The sequence below is a fragment of the Orycteropus afer genome, unplaced genomic scaffold (assembly GCF_000298275.1).
Source record: "Orycteropus afer afer isolate SDZICR_OR568_19922 unplaced genomic scaffold, OryAfe1.0 scaffold00083, whole genome shotgun sequence".
Taxonomy (NCBI): Eukaryota; Metazoa; Chordata; class Mammalia; order Tubulidentata; family Orycteropodidae; genus Orycteropus; species Orycteropus afer.
The window spans coordinates 1306150-1320963 of NW_006921670.1; the positions used below are offsets into that span (position 1 = coordinate 1306150).

At 57.0% G+C, this 14814-nt stretch overlaps 1 protein-coding gene across 1 annotated transcript in view; it reads left to right on the forward strand.

Moving 5' to 3' along the window:
• The first annotated feature begins 879 nt into the window (after window positions 1-879).
• Window positions 880-14814, forward strand: part of GGA1 (golgi associated, gamma adaptin ear containing, ARF binding protein 1) — a 21532-nt gene continuing 7597 nt past the window's right edge. The window contains exons 1-10 of the mRNA XM_007941645.2: window positions 880-922; window positions 4742-4826; window positions 7067-7142; window positions 8547-8645; window positions 9648-9771; window positions 10140-10240; window positions 10965-11045; window positions 13434-13574; window positions 13655-13736; window positions 14616-14720. Coding sequence (XP_007939836.1) covers window positions 880-922; window positions 4742-4826; window positions 7067-7142; window positions 8547-8645; window positions 9648-9771; window positions 10140-10240; window positions 10965-11045; window positions 13434-13574; window positions 13655-13736; window positions 14616-14720 — 937 coding nt within the window. The remainder of the gene's footprint in view (window positions 923-4741; window positions 4827-7066; window positions 7143-8546; window positions 8646-9647; window positions 9772-10139; window positions 10241-10964; window positions 11046-13433; window positions 13575-13654; window positions 13737-14615; window positions 14721-14814) is intronic.

Here is a 14814-nt window from a genome sequence, read left to right on the forward strand (position 1 = left end):
TGTCAACTACTCAGAAATGATCAGGGCAGGAGATCTTGAATGGAGTGAGAGAACAATGTGGAACAAAACTCAAAATCATAAAAAGACAAGACTTGCTGGTCTGATAGAGACTGGTGAAACCTCCCAGACTATGGCTCCTAGTCACCCTTCAGGCCTAGAATTGAAGTCACTCCCTTGGTTTCCAGGCAAACAGTAGCAGGAATGCATAGGAAAGGACACAGGAACAGCTAACTATGGGGAGAAAATGGCACTGTTACAATGTGGGGATTGCAATCAGTGTCATGAAACAAAATGTGTATGAACTGTTGAATGGAGAACGAATTTTCTCTGTATTAAAAAAAAAAAAGTGCTTAGAACAATGTCAGGACTCAGCAAACTTATTTATTTTGGACATCTCACAGCGGACAATGCTTGTCATAGCCCTTTTAAGGAACCTGCCCACTTTCGCATCTAAGCGGAAGTATCGCTCAGGCTTCCGGAAGTGAGTTCATAGCCCCTCAGAAACATGGCCACCGAATATTCTTCCGGAAGCGGTCAGAGGAATCTCCGTGACGCAGAACGAGTTAGAGCGTCCCGTGGGGTTTCCATGGTGCCGCCCTTAGCCCCCTGTCCCTCCGCTTCCTCTCCCGCCTGAGCGCCGTGAACAGAAAGGCTTGCGACTGTCCCGCCCGCGACCAGACACCGTTTTGGGGTGGGGTTGGGCGAGGTGACACTCTGGGCGCGCTTGTGTGCGACTCTATGGTGCCGAGGCTTTCGGAGCGCCGCTCGCGCGCGTCGAGGTGGACGTTGCCCCTTTAATCAACGGAGGCCAGGAACGACGAAGTCCCGCGAGATTTGCGGGGGGCGGGGGGCGGCGCCGAGACCGGGGGCCCGAGGAGGATGGAGCCCGAGATGGAGCCGGAGACTCTGGAGGCGCGAATCAGTGAGTGTCCGGGCGGGGCGCGGGCCGGACCGGAACCGGAACCGGGGGCACAAGGCGGGCCCCTTCCCGGCGGGGGCGGGGTACGAGGCGCCCCCTCCTCACGCCCCGCCCCCGGCCCGGGAGGGGCAATGCCCGGAATATACTCCTCGGACCCTGGGTCGAAGGAAGACCTCCCCCCTCTTGGCGGCTGGGTTGCCGGGGAGTGGAAACGGGCGCCGCCCACCCCCATCTGATTCCTGGGCCGCGACCCCCGAGGAGGCAGTTAACTGCGTGCACCCCGATCTGAGCCCGATTCTCTCCCAGAACCCCCAGGACCGGGGAAGCATCCTCCAACCCTCTCAGGCTTGATCTCTCCACTGAGGAGCTGATCCCAGGTCTTCCCCTTAGGAGAGGGAGCAAGCGAGCGCCCCCTTGGCTGTACCTCCGACCCCAGAGGGAGGGACCCCACTCTCCACTCTCCTGCGTGGCGGTGACCTCCTCCCATCTGTTCTTGAAGTCTCCAGCTATCCTCAGATTTGTTCATTTCCTGGTCAGGAACGGAGGATTCACTGTCCTATCCAAACCCCCAAGCACTGGCCACGCAGTGAGAAACCCCGGCTTGCTAGGGTCCTCTCCCAGACAGCAAAAAAGTAATCCCAAGGTCCTTGTCACTACCCTGGGCCCAGCCCCTGGGACACTCACAGACACTCCTTACCTAGTTCTTGTCCAGCTTCCTGGCACCTTTTTCCTTGTTTCTCATCCCACACTACTCAGGTTCAGAGACCCAAACCCTGCACCTGAGCCACGTCCCTCAGTGCTGATGACCCTCACGTCCCTCAGCCCCACTCCTGAACTCTGCCCTGGTAAATTGCTGCCTTGCTTCTCCCTGGTCTGGTGACAGCTTGTTTGCAAGTTTGTTTCTCCCCTGGAGCCCATCCTTGGACCTCAGGGAAGCCCCTGGGTCTACTTTCAGCTCAGCCCAACGAATCCAGGCGCACCAGCCAGCTGCCCTGGGTGGTTTGGGACCATGGCCAGCTCCTTTTAAGCCAGTCACGAGCAGAGGTGATGAACCCTGAGGTTGGCCCCAGAACCACACGTCTCCAGGGATTTTCCAGAGTCAGGCCAGTGGAGGGGAGGAGGGAAGAAGGAGGCACTCCTCGGCCATTAAGAATGTTCGAGCGCCACAAGTGTCCCTGCCTTAGCAGCAACACGGTGGGAGGTAGAGGGCTGGCCGCCGCTCCCAGACAGGCTGCGGGACTTGCGCACTGAGGGGTGCCAGATCCTCTGGGCTTTAACAACCAGGCAGGCTTTCTGAGCCCAGAGGGTCTGTGCTGAGAAGGAGGCAACAGCCCGGGAAGCCTGGGTTTGGCCTGAGCTGGGCCCTGATAGACGGAGGCTGAGATTTTTCTCCTTCATGTCCTGGCAAAATTGGAAATTCCCTCTGTGATGGTTGGAGGTAAAGAATGGGCTCTGGTGGGATAATGATGACACTGTCACCACCCGGTGTGACAGGATGGAGTCACACCCTGTTGTGAAACTAGTGGGGCCCATGTCCCTCCCAGGCTGCTCTCCCTGCTGTGTCCCAGGGAAGGTGTCCCCACCAGGTGGGGGGGGGGCAGAGAAGTCTCAGATCTCCTGGGACCTTGCTCTGAGCCACATGATGTCCCATGATGCCAGTGCTTCCTCCTGGCGGCCACTTGACTCCGGAGCCCTGTAGAGCAGCCTCTCTGTCCTCATGTGGACTCACGTGTCTTAGATGCTTTAAGGGACTTCCTGTTTTAGGGTCCCTCAGCTGGGTATCGAGTAGATAATATCCAGCCCTTTTTGCTTCCTTTTATCTCCAGCCTGGTGTCCCCAGCCTCTGACCACATTGGAAGGCTAAGTAGAGAGTCACCCTTACCCCCAGAAACCCAAAACCAAACCCACTGCCATCAAGTCAGTTCCGACTCAGGGACCCTTTAGGACTGAGTAGACGTCCCCATAGGTCTTCCAAGGCTGTAAATCTTTATGGAAGTAGACTGCCTGTCTCTCCTGCAGAGTGGCTGGTGGGTTTAAACTGCCGACCTCTTGGTTAGCAGTCGAATGCTTTAACTACTGTGCCACCAGGGCTCCTTTTTGTCATCCTTACCCAGGGTGGGTTTTTTCCTGGTGTCTCTCAGGCGGTCAGCAGGGGCTTTGTTTCTCTGAGGGATGGACGGGAGTTCTGCAATGCTCCTGAACAGAGCTCCATGCCCAGAGTAAAGCGCTTCCCTCAGCTCTCCACTCGGCTGGCCTCTGAGAGCCCTCCCAGAGACCACCTCAGCATTTTGAATGCCTTCCCTCCGCTCACTCGTTTCTCTCTGGGGCGCTTTGCAGAAGTATACAGTATCTGTGTGTGTGAATCTGAGCGCTCCGTGTTTCTCTTGCTGGGCTGTGAATTCCAGGAGGGCAGAGGTTCTGACTTGGTCACTGCTGTGTCCCCGGCCCCCGGAAACATTACTGAGTAAATAGGAGTAGAGGGAGTGGCTACCTGGCACTGGGATCCTGGAGCTCTAGCCCCTGCCGAAGCATAGGGCCTCTGAATGGGGAGGTGACACCTGGGGTCCCCAGCAGCTTCGTGCCCACAGACCCTGCCCTGTCCCACCTCCTGGGCTGTGCTCCCTGCACACCTGCTGGCCCGGTGCTCAGGGCCTCCCAGGAGAGGAAGAAGCTTGGAAGCAGGATATGGAGAGGTAGTGAGACCTAGCTCTGGCTGTCCCCACGGCTTTACCAGGCGGAAAGAATGTGGCCATGCAGAATCCGTATTACTCTCTGACAATAACTGGGGACAGAGATTCAGGAAGGAGGGTGGGGGTTTAACCAGTGATGGGGGCTGGGGAATGATCATCTGGTCTTGTTTCCCGTCCCTCTCCTGGAGACCTGTCTGCCCTTTCCTGGCCACTTCCCCTTCCTGGATTCACATCCCCCAGAGCCTCACCCCTGCCTGCCAGCAGCTGAGCCTTATCCACTCAAGCTTGCCTCAGGAGACAGGATGCAGTGTGGTGGCAGGGCCACAGTGAAGGTCAGGTGGGGAACCAGAGATTTGACCCAGGAGTGCCACCCAGGCCAGGGTCAGGCTGAGGGAAGGCTACCTGGAAGAGGCGGTCTTGAGCCTTTCCCACGGGCAGGGTTTTCTGATGCTGGCAGGATGAGAGAATCCACACTGTTTACCAAGGCTCTTGGTCCTCTGCCCCGGGCTCAGTTATCTCCAGGCTTTCTCCTCACACAGCCCCTGAGCTGTTAAGACATCCCATCCCCAGGCCCCCAGCCAGGCTAACAGCTGGCCCCTGCTCGAGTGTTGCCTCCTCCAGGCAGCCCCCAGGCCCTCGGGCTGAACCGATTCCCTCCTTGGTTCCTGCAGCTCCTTTGTTTCTCCTGTCACTTTTTTGAGGACCTGGCTGCCCTTGGCCCACTTCTGGGCCTCTCTGCCCCTGGTGGGCGGAACCATGACTTTCTGTTTCTCCCCTCTGGCTCTGTCCTAAGCACAAATTCATGAGAATTGTGGGATAGTTTCAGGAGTAGAATCAGAGGGGTAAGGCGTGATGGGGAGTAGAGGAAGTGCCCCTGGACCGTCTCTAAAAGGGGGCGTTTGATGAGAAGCTGCCAGGGGACCCCAGTGGCGTGAGCTCACCTGTCCAGCCCCCAGTGAAGCAACAGTGCTCAGGCCTCCTGAGCAGGAAGTCAGGGAGGCCTTTCCCATGCTCATTCATGCCTCCTGCTGACCAAACCTGCGCAATGCCCACAGGGCCTCCGCTTTGTGGGGTGGGGGATAGGGAAGGCAGGAGTCCCTCTGTTGCCACATTGACCCTCTCCTTCCCGCAGACAGAGCCACGAACCCCCTGAACAAGGAGCTGAACTGGGCCAGCATCAACGGCTTCTGCGAGCAGCTCAATGAGGACTTCGAGGGGTAGGCGGCCTTCCCTGCTTTTGTTCTCGTGCTCGACCGGAGTTGCTGTGCCCATACCAGCCCCAGCCTCGGGCACAGGGACGCGGATGGATGGAGACCTAGTTTCCATCCTTAATGAGCTAACAAGTTAATAAACATAGCGGCCATCCCCTGAGCGCCCCATGTGTGCCACTCTCAGGGGTGGGCCTTGCTGGAGAAACTGAGGCTTGGGGGCTTAGGGGTCTGCCCCAAGATCCCACAGAGAGGAAATGTCCTTGCTGAGCTTGGTGAGCCAGGCTGTCGTGACCCGGGTGCTTTGCTGGGGAGAGCTCCCCGCTGGGAGGAGCCACCAGACCCTGCTGTGCGCAGAGTACCTGGAGCTGGCGGAGTGCACCTCCCCGGGCTGTGTCCAGACGTGGACCAGCATCTCCAGGGGGGAGCTGGGGAGCCCGCAGGCTCAGCAGCCTCCCAGGTGATGCCGAAGGTCAGGAGTGCACTCTGCCTGCTTGCCCACACCGTTTCCTGTGCCGGGAACGGCTCCTTTCCAACCCCAACAGCCCACGTGCTCCACGCAGGGAGGCTGTGTGGCACGATGTAGTGCTCCGGAGGCAGACGGTTCATGGAGGAATTCCAGCTTCCTCTTAGCTGGGTGGGCACCTGTGGTGCACACAGTTGAACACTTGGTTACTAGCCAAAAGGTGAACGGTTCAAAGCCCCCCAGAGGCGCCTGGAGAGACAGGCCTGGTGACCTGCTCCTGAAGGGTCACAGCCTTGAGAACCCCACGGAGCGGTCCTGGGTGTGCGCAGGGCCCGTGAGTCTGAGCCAGCTGGACGGCAACTGCTGAGCGCTCCTGGGCAGCCAGCGCGGCCTCTGAGCCTCCGTTTCTCAGGGTAAAGTGGTGACAGTGGCCCTGGCCTGCCTCGGAGGCGCTTGTGAAAGTTAAGCAGGAAAATACCTGTGAGGTGCCTGGTACGTTGGAAGTGCTCAGCACGTGTCAGCTGTTAATATCATTAGTCGCGGGCCTTTTATGAGCGGTCAGAGTAGTCACCTCTGTTTCTTGCCACTTGAGTTCCCAGGAAGCTCTAGCAGCCCATCTCTCGTGGCACATTGTTTTGTTTGGCTTCTAGACTGACTCTTTGAATACTGTGGTCATCTCTGTACTTGTCTCTCCTGTGAGCTGACGTCACAGCAGGTCATGTTGTTGTTAGGTGCCACCAAGTCGGTTCTGACTCACAGCGACCCCGCGTAAAACGCAACGAGTCGGTTCTGACTCCCAGCGACCCCGCGTAAAACGCAACCAGACACGCAGTCCTGTGCCATCCTCTGTTTGAGCCCATCTTCTGAGCCACTGTGTCAGTCCGTCTCGTTGAGGGTCTCTCCCCTTTTTCATTGACCCTGTCCTTTGCTGAGCATGATGTCATTTTCTAGGAACTGACCCCTCCTAATGACATGTCCAAAGCACAGAAAGTGAACTCCTGCCATACCCACTTCTCAGGAGCATTCTGGCCATACTTCTTCCAAGACAGGTCTGTCTGTTCTTCTGGCCGCCCGCGGTGTATCCACTTTCTTCACCAACACCACAATTCAGAGGCAGCAGTTCTTCCTTACTCATTGTCCATTTTCATGTGCATATAAGGCCATTGAGAATACCATGGCTTGAGTCAGGTGCACCTTAGTCCTCAAAGTGATACCTTTTACTGTTAACGCTTCAAAGAGGTCTTTTGCAGATTTGCCCAGTACTCTTACGTCATTTGATTTTTTGACTGTTGCTCCCATGGACGTTGATTGTGGATCCAAGTAAAATGAAATCCCTGACAACTTCAGTCTTTTCCTTGTTTATCATGACGCTGCTTATTGGTCCAATTGTGAGGATTTTTGTTGTCTTTTTATTGAGGTGTAATCCATACGGAAGGGTGTAGTCTTTGATCTTTATCAGTAAGTGCTTCAAGCTTTCTTCACTTTCAGTTTAACGCAAGGCTGTGTCATCTGCACATGACAGGTTGTTGATGAGTCTTCCTCCATTCCTGATGCCACGTTCTTCATATAGTCCAGCCTCTCGGATTGCTCAGTGCAGCATGTCATAGTTCTTCGTAAAGCCATCAGGGGGTTGACTCACACTTTCGGAGGCCTGGGCCTGCCCTGCCTGCTCCCATCCCATCTGGAGAGGGACCTGGGCCTGCAAAAGCCTAGAGGGCTGAAGTCCAGGGTGGTGCCACCCATGTTCCACGGTGACTCTGACCCTGTTGTACCTCCCACCCAGGCCTCCACTTGCCACCCGGCTGCTGGCGCACAAGATTCAGTCCCCGCAGGAGTGGGAGGCCATCCAGGCCCTGACGGTGAGAAGAAAGGAGAGGGGCTGTCAGGGCTCTGGACCACGTGGCTGGTACCGGGCGGGGGCAGGGGGGGCAAGACTGAGGTGGTTGGGGTCCCAGCAGGCTCTTCTTTTTTTTCATTTTATTTTAATTTTAGTGAAAGTTTAGAGAGCAAATTCATTTTCATACAGCAGTTGATACACATTTTGTCTCGTGACATTGACTGTAATTCCGCACAAGGTAACAGCTCTCTTCCCACTTCTTCCCCGTAGTTACCTCTTCCCTGTGTCCTTCCCTCCCATGCACTCCCACCCCCCGAGCTGTCTCCCTGTGCAGACACTGACCTTCTGTTCTCCCACGATTGATGCTCTAAGGAGTGTACCTATGTGGTGTAAATGTTCACCTTATATGCCTGTCTTGTTTGGCTGGAAGCCATAGGAATGAGTTAATTCCAGACCTGAAGGATAACTAGGGCCCATAGTCTCAGGGGTCTCACCAGGTTCTACTGGACCAGCAAACCTGGTCTTTTTTTTTTTTATAATTTTGAGTTTTGCTCTACATTGTTCTCCCTCTCCATCCAGGGTCTCCTGTACTGATCCCCCTCCAAGTAGTTGACAGTGGTAGCTGGGCACCATTTAGTTCTTCTGGTCTCATGGTCCTATAGGCTGAAGATCACACCCACCAGGCTCTTCTTTAGAGCCCAAAGGAGATGTGCCAGGGTGGGGCCCAGGGGGCCCATGGCAGGAAGAGGGCTGCCCCCTGCCCCAGACCCTGCAGAGTTAGGCCTCTTGTGGGGAGAATCCCCCTTAGGGTCACCTGACCCAGGGGTCCTCACTCCAGCTGGGCTGCTGATCTCTGAGAGGCACTAGGAAGTGCCTCTGGTGCCTTGCATTGGCCGCCCGACCCATGATGGTACCCAGAGAGCGGACAGCACTGTCCTTCCCACGGGGCAGGTACCTGGCTCAGGCCTGAGGCTTTGGAGCTGTGCCGATAGCTCCACCAGGCCCCAAGCACAGGCCACACACAACACAGGCACACATGCTGATGTTAGGTGGTGATGGAGCCACGGTTCTTTTAATAATTACACGTTCATTTTAACACGTTAGTTTCTCTCCCCTCACATGCACATCAGTCCTGTCATTTCACAGATACAGCTTAGGAGAAAGCCCTGTTCAGGTTCTTTGTAAAGAATCAAAGAATTCCATGTGGTCTGAGCCACAGAGGGCCACGGCGGTGCTGGGCACCTAGGTCACCGTGACCCGTCCCCATGGGGTGACTAGTCTTGGGTCTCTGTGGGCCTCAGAATCCCCTTGTCCTCACAGGTCCTTCCCTCCTCGGAATGCCTGTCCCTGGGCTCTGAGCCCTGTAGGCGTGGGAGGGAGGCTGTGTCCTGTGCCCCCGGCTCCCCTCACCCCTCCCCCCACCCAGGTGCTGGAAACCTGCATGAAGAGCTGCGGCAAGAGGTTCCACGACGAGGTGGGCAAGTTCCGCTTCCTCAATGAACTCATCAAGGTCGTGTCTCCCAAGGTGCATATACCAGCCCCAGGCGAGCCCTGCTGTTGGATCCAGGATGGTGGGGTGACTGAGAGTCCTGGGGGCCTCGGCTACCTCAGCCCCCTAGAACTCTGACCCGGCACAGGCATGGCTCCCTCCTCACGGCCTCATGTACACAGCTGAGCTCCAGACAGGCTGGAGTCTTGAGAGCAGTGCTTCTGGGCTGGCTGGAGGGGGCGGCCACGGAGCCATGCAGGGAGGTGATTATAGGGAGCATAGATAGTGGTCCCCAGCATGACACCTGGGCCCTCTGCTACCGAGAGCACCACCTGCAGGCTTGTCTGTGGCAGCCCCCTGGGTCTCTGCACAGGGGTCTCTCTGTTCCCCACACACAGGAGAGGCCTCCTTGTGTCCTTGGCTGCTGAGTGATGAAGCAGCTTGACCACACCCCTGGCTCTGGCCTTTGGCCTGAGGAGCCCTCCTACAAGGCCCACCCCCTTCCTCTTTCTTATCTCAGACCTATAACTTGACCAGGGCAGCTGTATGACCCCTGGTCCCTGATTCCCTCAGGAGGGGACTCTGGGGAGAGCTGATTCTGTCATCCCAGTTTGTGGCTGGGACGCCGTGTGCGTGGGGCTCAGGGCCAAGCAGTTCCATGCTGCCCCTTTTCTGGCCAGCCTTAAAGCCTCAGACACCCCTTCCCAAGGTCAGGGTTACTCCTTGCTGGCGGTGAGTGGCCCTGCACTGGGTGCCTTCCATGTGTCCCTTCACTGCGTCCTCGCCACGATGCTGCTCTCATCATCCCCTGTTAACACGTGGGGCTGCTGAGACACGAGTGCTGGTGCAGCTAGTAACTGGTGGAGCTAAGAAGAGTGTGAACTCAGTCTACACCGGGCTGGTTGGCTAGGGATGTGAGGAGCTGTAGCCAGCAGGCTCCGAGGGAGTCTGGGAGGCGGCCAGGCTTGGCTGGGGTTGGGGCTGAAGTGAGTGGGGACGGGCCATGTCACAGGCCTCCCTGCCCCTTCTTCCCTGAAGTACCTGGGCTCTCGGACATCAGAGAAGGTGAAGAGCAAGGTCTTGGAGCTGCTTTACAGCTGGACGGTTGGCCTGCCCGAGGAGGTGAAGATCGCAGAGGCCTATCAGATGCTGAAGAAGCAGGGTGAGGTGCCCACGGGGTGTGGTGGTGACCCAGGGCCTTCTGGGCCAACAAAGTCACGGGAGTGCCTTCCCCTTCTCCAGGAGACCGTATCACCAATGACGCCTCTTCATGGCTCCACCTGAGACTAGCTTGGGTGGAAGGGAGGGGGTTTGGGTCAGGTTTCCCCTCAGAGAGTGGTGGGTGCCCAAACCCTCTCCCATAGGACCTGGTAGGTGAGGAGGCGGCCCTGGTCTACCAAGATTGAGAGCCAGTGTGTGCAAGGAAGTCTGACTTCACCTTGCACCTTCCTCCTGCCTGCCCTTATCCCCATCCCATCCCGGCTCTGGGCTGGGCCCTATCAACAGCCTTCCACCCCCTGTCTTTTCCAGGGATTGTGAAATCTGACCCCAAGCTTCCCGATGGTGCTGCCTTCCCCCTTCCTCCTCCACGGCCCAAGAATGTGATCTTTGAAGATGAGGAGAAATCCAAGGTGAGGGTCTTGGAGGAGACAGGGCCGCCAGGGCCACTTTGGAGCTGTGATCCCAGCCCCTGGCTGCCCCAGCCTTGGCCCCCTGAGCAGAGGTGTGTGCTGAGCACAGCCATGGTGGGGGACTCGCCATTCACTGAGCATGTCCTGTGTGCCTGGCGCCATGCCAAGTACTTCCTCCACCATGTCCTTCAGATGCAGTGTCCTGGTGTCCCTGGGATTGCTTTGAGGACTTCTCATAGGTTGGCCAGGAGTTGACCTGTCTTCATGTTATTGTCTAATCCTTCTGACAATAATTTTACTGGTTTTTTGATAAAGAAGCAAGTGTTCACGGGTAAGCCATTAAACAGCACAAAAGGAGGCCAGATACAAAGCAAAGCTCTCGTCTTCCCAGGCCCAACCTCAGATTTCCTGCTTGGACTTAACTGCCATTACACTTCTTGGACATCCTTCCAGAAAGGCTCTCTAGCGAGGGTGATGTCACAAGCCCCGTTTGCTAAGCATTAATGAATGTCTCCGGGCACCGTGAGAAGTGCGTTAACACTGTGTCTCTGTCCATACGGTCAATGCCATCAGACATCGGCACACTCTCACCATTTCACAGAGAACTCAAGCAACTCACGTTGGCCCCACAGCCAGGAAATGGGGAGCCAGAATGTGGCCTGTCTTCTGACTCCAGCCCCACCCCCACAGCGCCCCCTCACACTTCTGCCCACTGTCTCTGCAGATGCTGGCACGCCTGCTGAAAAGCTCGCACCCCGAGGACCTCCGAGCAGCCAACAAGCTCATCAAGGAGATGGTGCAGGAGGTGATGGCCAAGCACAGAGTGCAGGGAGGTGGTGGGAGGGGCACGCTGAGCTGGGCCCCCACGGTGGGGGGAAGGGAGCGTGGGGAGCCCTGCATGGTCCATCTGAAGGCTGTCAGGGGCCGACTCTGAGGGACCCGCGCCACTGTGTGGAGGAGGAATTTCCCAGCAGCCCCAGCTAGTGCCCTGCCGGTTTCTGGGAGGCCGACTGCCTCCTTTGTAGAAACTGCCCCACATCCTGCCCAACAGCCCTGGAGAGAGTCTCCTGATGGCACGGGCTGCTGGGCTACAAGCTCCACCTCTCCTGAGCGCTGCGTCCTCTCGCCCACGCTCCCATTGGCCTTGGAGCCACCACGCCCTCAGGAACACTGTGCTCCATCCCGACACCAGCCGGCCTGGCTGGGCTTGGTCTCCAGGGCGCAGTCAGTGGTGTGCGTGGCAAGATTCCCATGAGCTCTGCATAAATAAGCTAGAGGCCAGTTAGGCCTTGATGTGTTCATGCTGGCGAAGACTACTGAATAAACCACGGACTGCTGGAAGGACGGACAAATATGCCTTGGAAGAAACGTAGCAGGAAGGCTCCTTAGAAGGGCACAGGGCACAAGACTTCATTTCACGTACTTGGACATGTTAATCAGAAGGGACTAGTCCCTGGGGAGGACATCATGCTTGGTAAAGTAGAGGAAGCAAAAGAGGAAGCCACAGCAAGATGGATTGACAACGGGCCGAAACACAGCAAAGATTGTGAGGGTGGCGCTGGGCCAGGCAGGGTTTCATTCAGTTGTATGTTAAGGTCACTGTGGGTCAGAACTGGCAATGGCACCTAACAACAACAACAAATATTTAGCGTGGAGTCCCCTAAACCCACTGCTGTTGAGTTGGTTCTGACTCTTAGCAACCCCCATTGGGTTTCCAAGGTGGTACATCTTTATGGAAGTAGATTGTCCAGTCTTCCTTCCACGGAGTGGCTGGTGGGTTTGAACCACCAACTTTCTGGTTAGCAGTCAGATGCCTTAGGCACTGTGCCGCCAGAGCGCCTTATGGAGTCTCTGGGTGATGCAAATAGTTAACATGCCCAGCTGCTGACCAAAGGGAGAGGTTCAGGTTTACTCAGAGGAACCTTGCAAGAAAGACTGGCAGTCCTCTTCTCAACCATCCCAGGCATTCAGAACCCTGCAGAGCGTGATTCTGCTCTCGTGTGTGGGATCGCCATGACCTGGGATTGACTTGAGGTCAGCTGGTTTTTTTTTTTAATGTATACAGAAACAGATTATACATGAACATGCTATACACACACATGTGCATATACACCTATAGAGTGAGGCAGAGTACTGTATGTTTAGTTTATAAGTATGTGAGTACATATATCTGTGTTGTGGGCACATACTATAATCTTCTAAAATTGATTGTGAGTCACCAGAAAGGTGTGTAAATTAAGAAAGTTTGCAGAGCAGAAGTCAGAACATAGATGAGAAAAGATGGAACATTCGCACCTGGGGTCCCAAGGCTTGGGGTTAGCAACTGAGGCAAACAGCCACAGACCCAACACCTAGAGGTGGGGAGGACAGGCCCCACATCTGCGGATGTAAAGGGCCCGATGGGACCAACTCTCCGGGTGTCTTTGAAGATCATCTAGAAGTTTAGATTTTTGCATGAACTCTCCCAGTTCACGGATGGCAGCAGCCCCCTGAAAGTTCTGGGAACACTGTGTGGGCCAGGTGGCCCCTGCCCGCTCCGCGGGCTCGGCGCGTGCAGGCTGGGCTGGTCGGATGGACACTGAGCCCAGGCTGGGGCTTCTTCGGCATATTGGAGGGGCTGCAGCACTCGTGCCAAGGATGCTCTCTGCCACCCAGCAGGCTGTCTTCTAAGGGCTGAGCAGCTGCTCTGATGGCTAGGAGGACAGCACAACCCCTCCTTTGATTCAGCAAGGGAGGAGCATGAACACACGAGACGAAGGAGAGCCGGGCACGTCCTGCAGTGGCCTTTCAGGGCTGTGAGCTCCCTATCTTCACGAGCATTGACAGACTCTGGGGAGTGGCACTCAGTGATCACCAGGTCCTTTTTCACTCTCAAGTATGGAACTTCTCGAGGGGCAAGCAGCAAGAGGGCAGGAGTCGTGTGTAACCACAGGTCTAGGCCCTGGTCCTTCAGAACCCCCTGGCCAGAGGGCCAGTGCAGAGGGCTGCTGGGTACAGGGGCACCGGCTGGAGGAGAGCACACGGCCACAGGGTTGGTGGAAGGGTTCTTGGGCCAGAGACCTGGTGCTGGGAGTGATGGGCACCCCCGCATCTCACCTCGCACCCAGCCAGCCCTCCACCCGGACCCAAGCATACCCTTTGCAGAACGGTGTGGGCCATGCTGGCTCAGGGCCTGTTTGCCGACGTCTCGCAGGACCAGAAGCGGATGGAGAAGATCTCGAAGCGGGTGAATGCCATCGAGGAGGTGAACAACAACGTGAAGCTGCTGACGGAGATGGTGATGAGTCACAGCCAGGGCAGCTCCGCGCCGGGCAGCAGTGAGGACCTCATGAAGGTGCGCCTGCCTCCTCCCCATGCCTGGCCCACTGCTCGGCCCGCCAGGTGGCCCTGACCTGCCCACCCTCCTGCCCCCAGGAACTGTACCAGCGCTGCGAGCGGATGCGGCCCACGCTCTTCCGACTGGCCAGCGACACGGAGGACAATGATGAGGCCTTAGGTGAGCCCGGGGCAGGCGCTGGGGGTTCAGGTCTCCAGGCCAAGTCCAAGCTCAGGTATCTGCAGTTGCAAAGATCTGCCACCAGAGGGCCCCCCTCCACTCATGTGCACTCTATGTATCTTCACTTTGAAAGAGCCTAAGCGCAGCGGTCTGCCATGGTCGAGGAACCACCATGGGCCAGGCCGCTTCACAGGATCTTCTTACTGCCCACACCACCCTGTATGGGAAGGCGCTCTGTCCCCACTTCCAGCTAGGCTCAGGAAAAGAAACGACTTGCCCAGATGACAGAGCCGCCCAGGGTGACAGGCAGGGCTGATACAAGGGCTGCCCACCTCCATACTCAGCCTCTCTGGTAAGGAGGAGCTGTGCCCCGTGCTTTCTGCCAGGGCCACGTTCCAGGTGCTCTTCCTGCTCTGCCCCCAGCGCCCTCTTGGACAGTGGGCTGGACATACTCATACCCTCGTCCAGGAGGACTCAGCAACCCCCTTGTGCTGGAACCTGGTCCCTGCTCCGCGCTCCTGCCCTGAGCAGCCCCTCTGAGTCCTGGCACCTGAGGAACTAATAGTGTTGAGGGCTGGTTGTGACAGGCAGCGTCGTAGGTCTCGGGGATACGGCAGTGACCAAAGTGGCAAAGCCCTGTCCTCATGGAGCTCCTAGTCTAATGAGAAAAGATAGATAATATACCAGATATGTTATCTGTGAGAATGAGGAGAGGAGGTGGGCGTTAGAAGGGGCCAAAGCCTGGAGACCTGAGTGGATGAGGTGGGAGGCTCTCGCCCTCCCCTCACACACAGTCTGGGATGGATGCAGGGTGTTCAGCACACCCACCTTGGAGCCCCACAGCCCCTCAGCCCGGCTTCTTTTTCCTGCATGTCCCAGCGGAGATCCTGCAGGCCAACGACAACCTCACGCGGGTGATCAACCTCTACAAGCAGCTGGTGCAGGGCGAGGAGGCCAATGGTGACGCCACTGGCCCCATCCCAGGTGAGGGCTCGGGGGATCATGGAGGGGGCCCCATCCCTGGTGAGGGCTCGGGGGATCATGGAGGGGGCCCCATCCCTGGTGAGGGCTCGGGGGA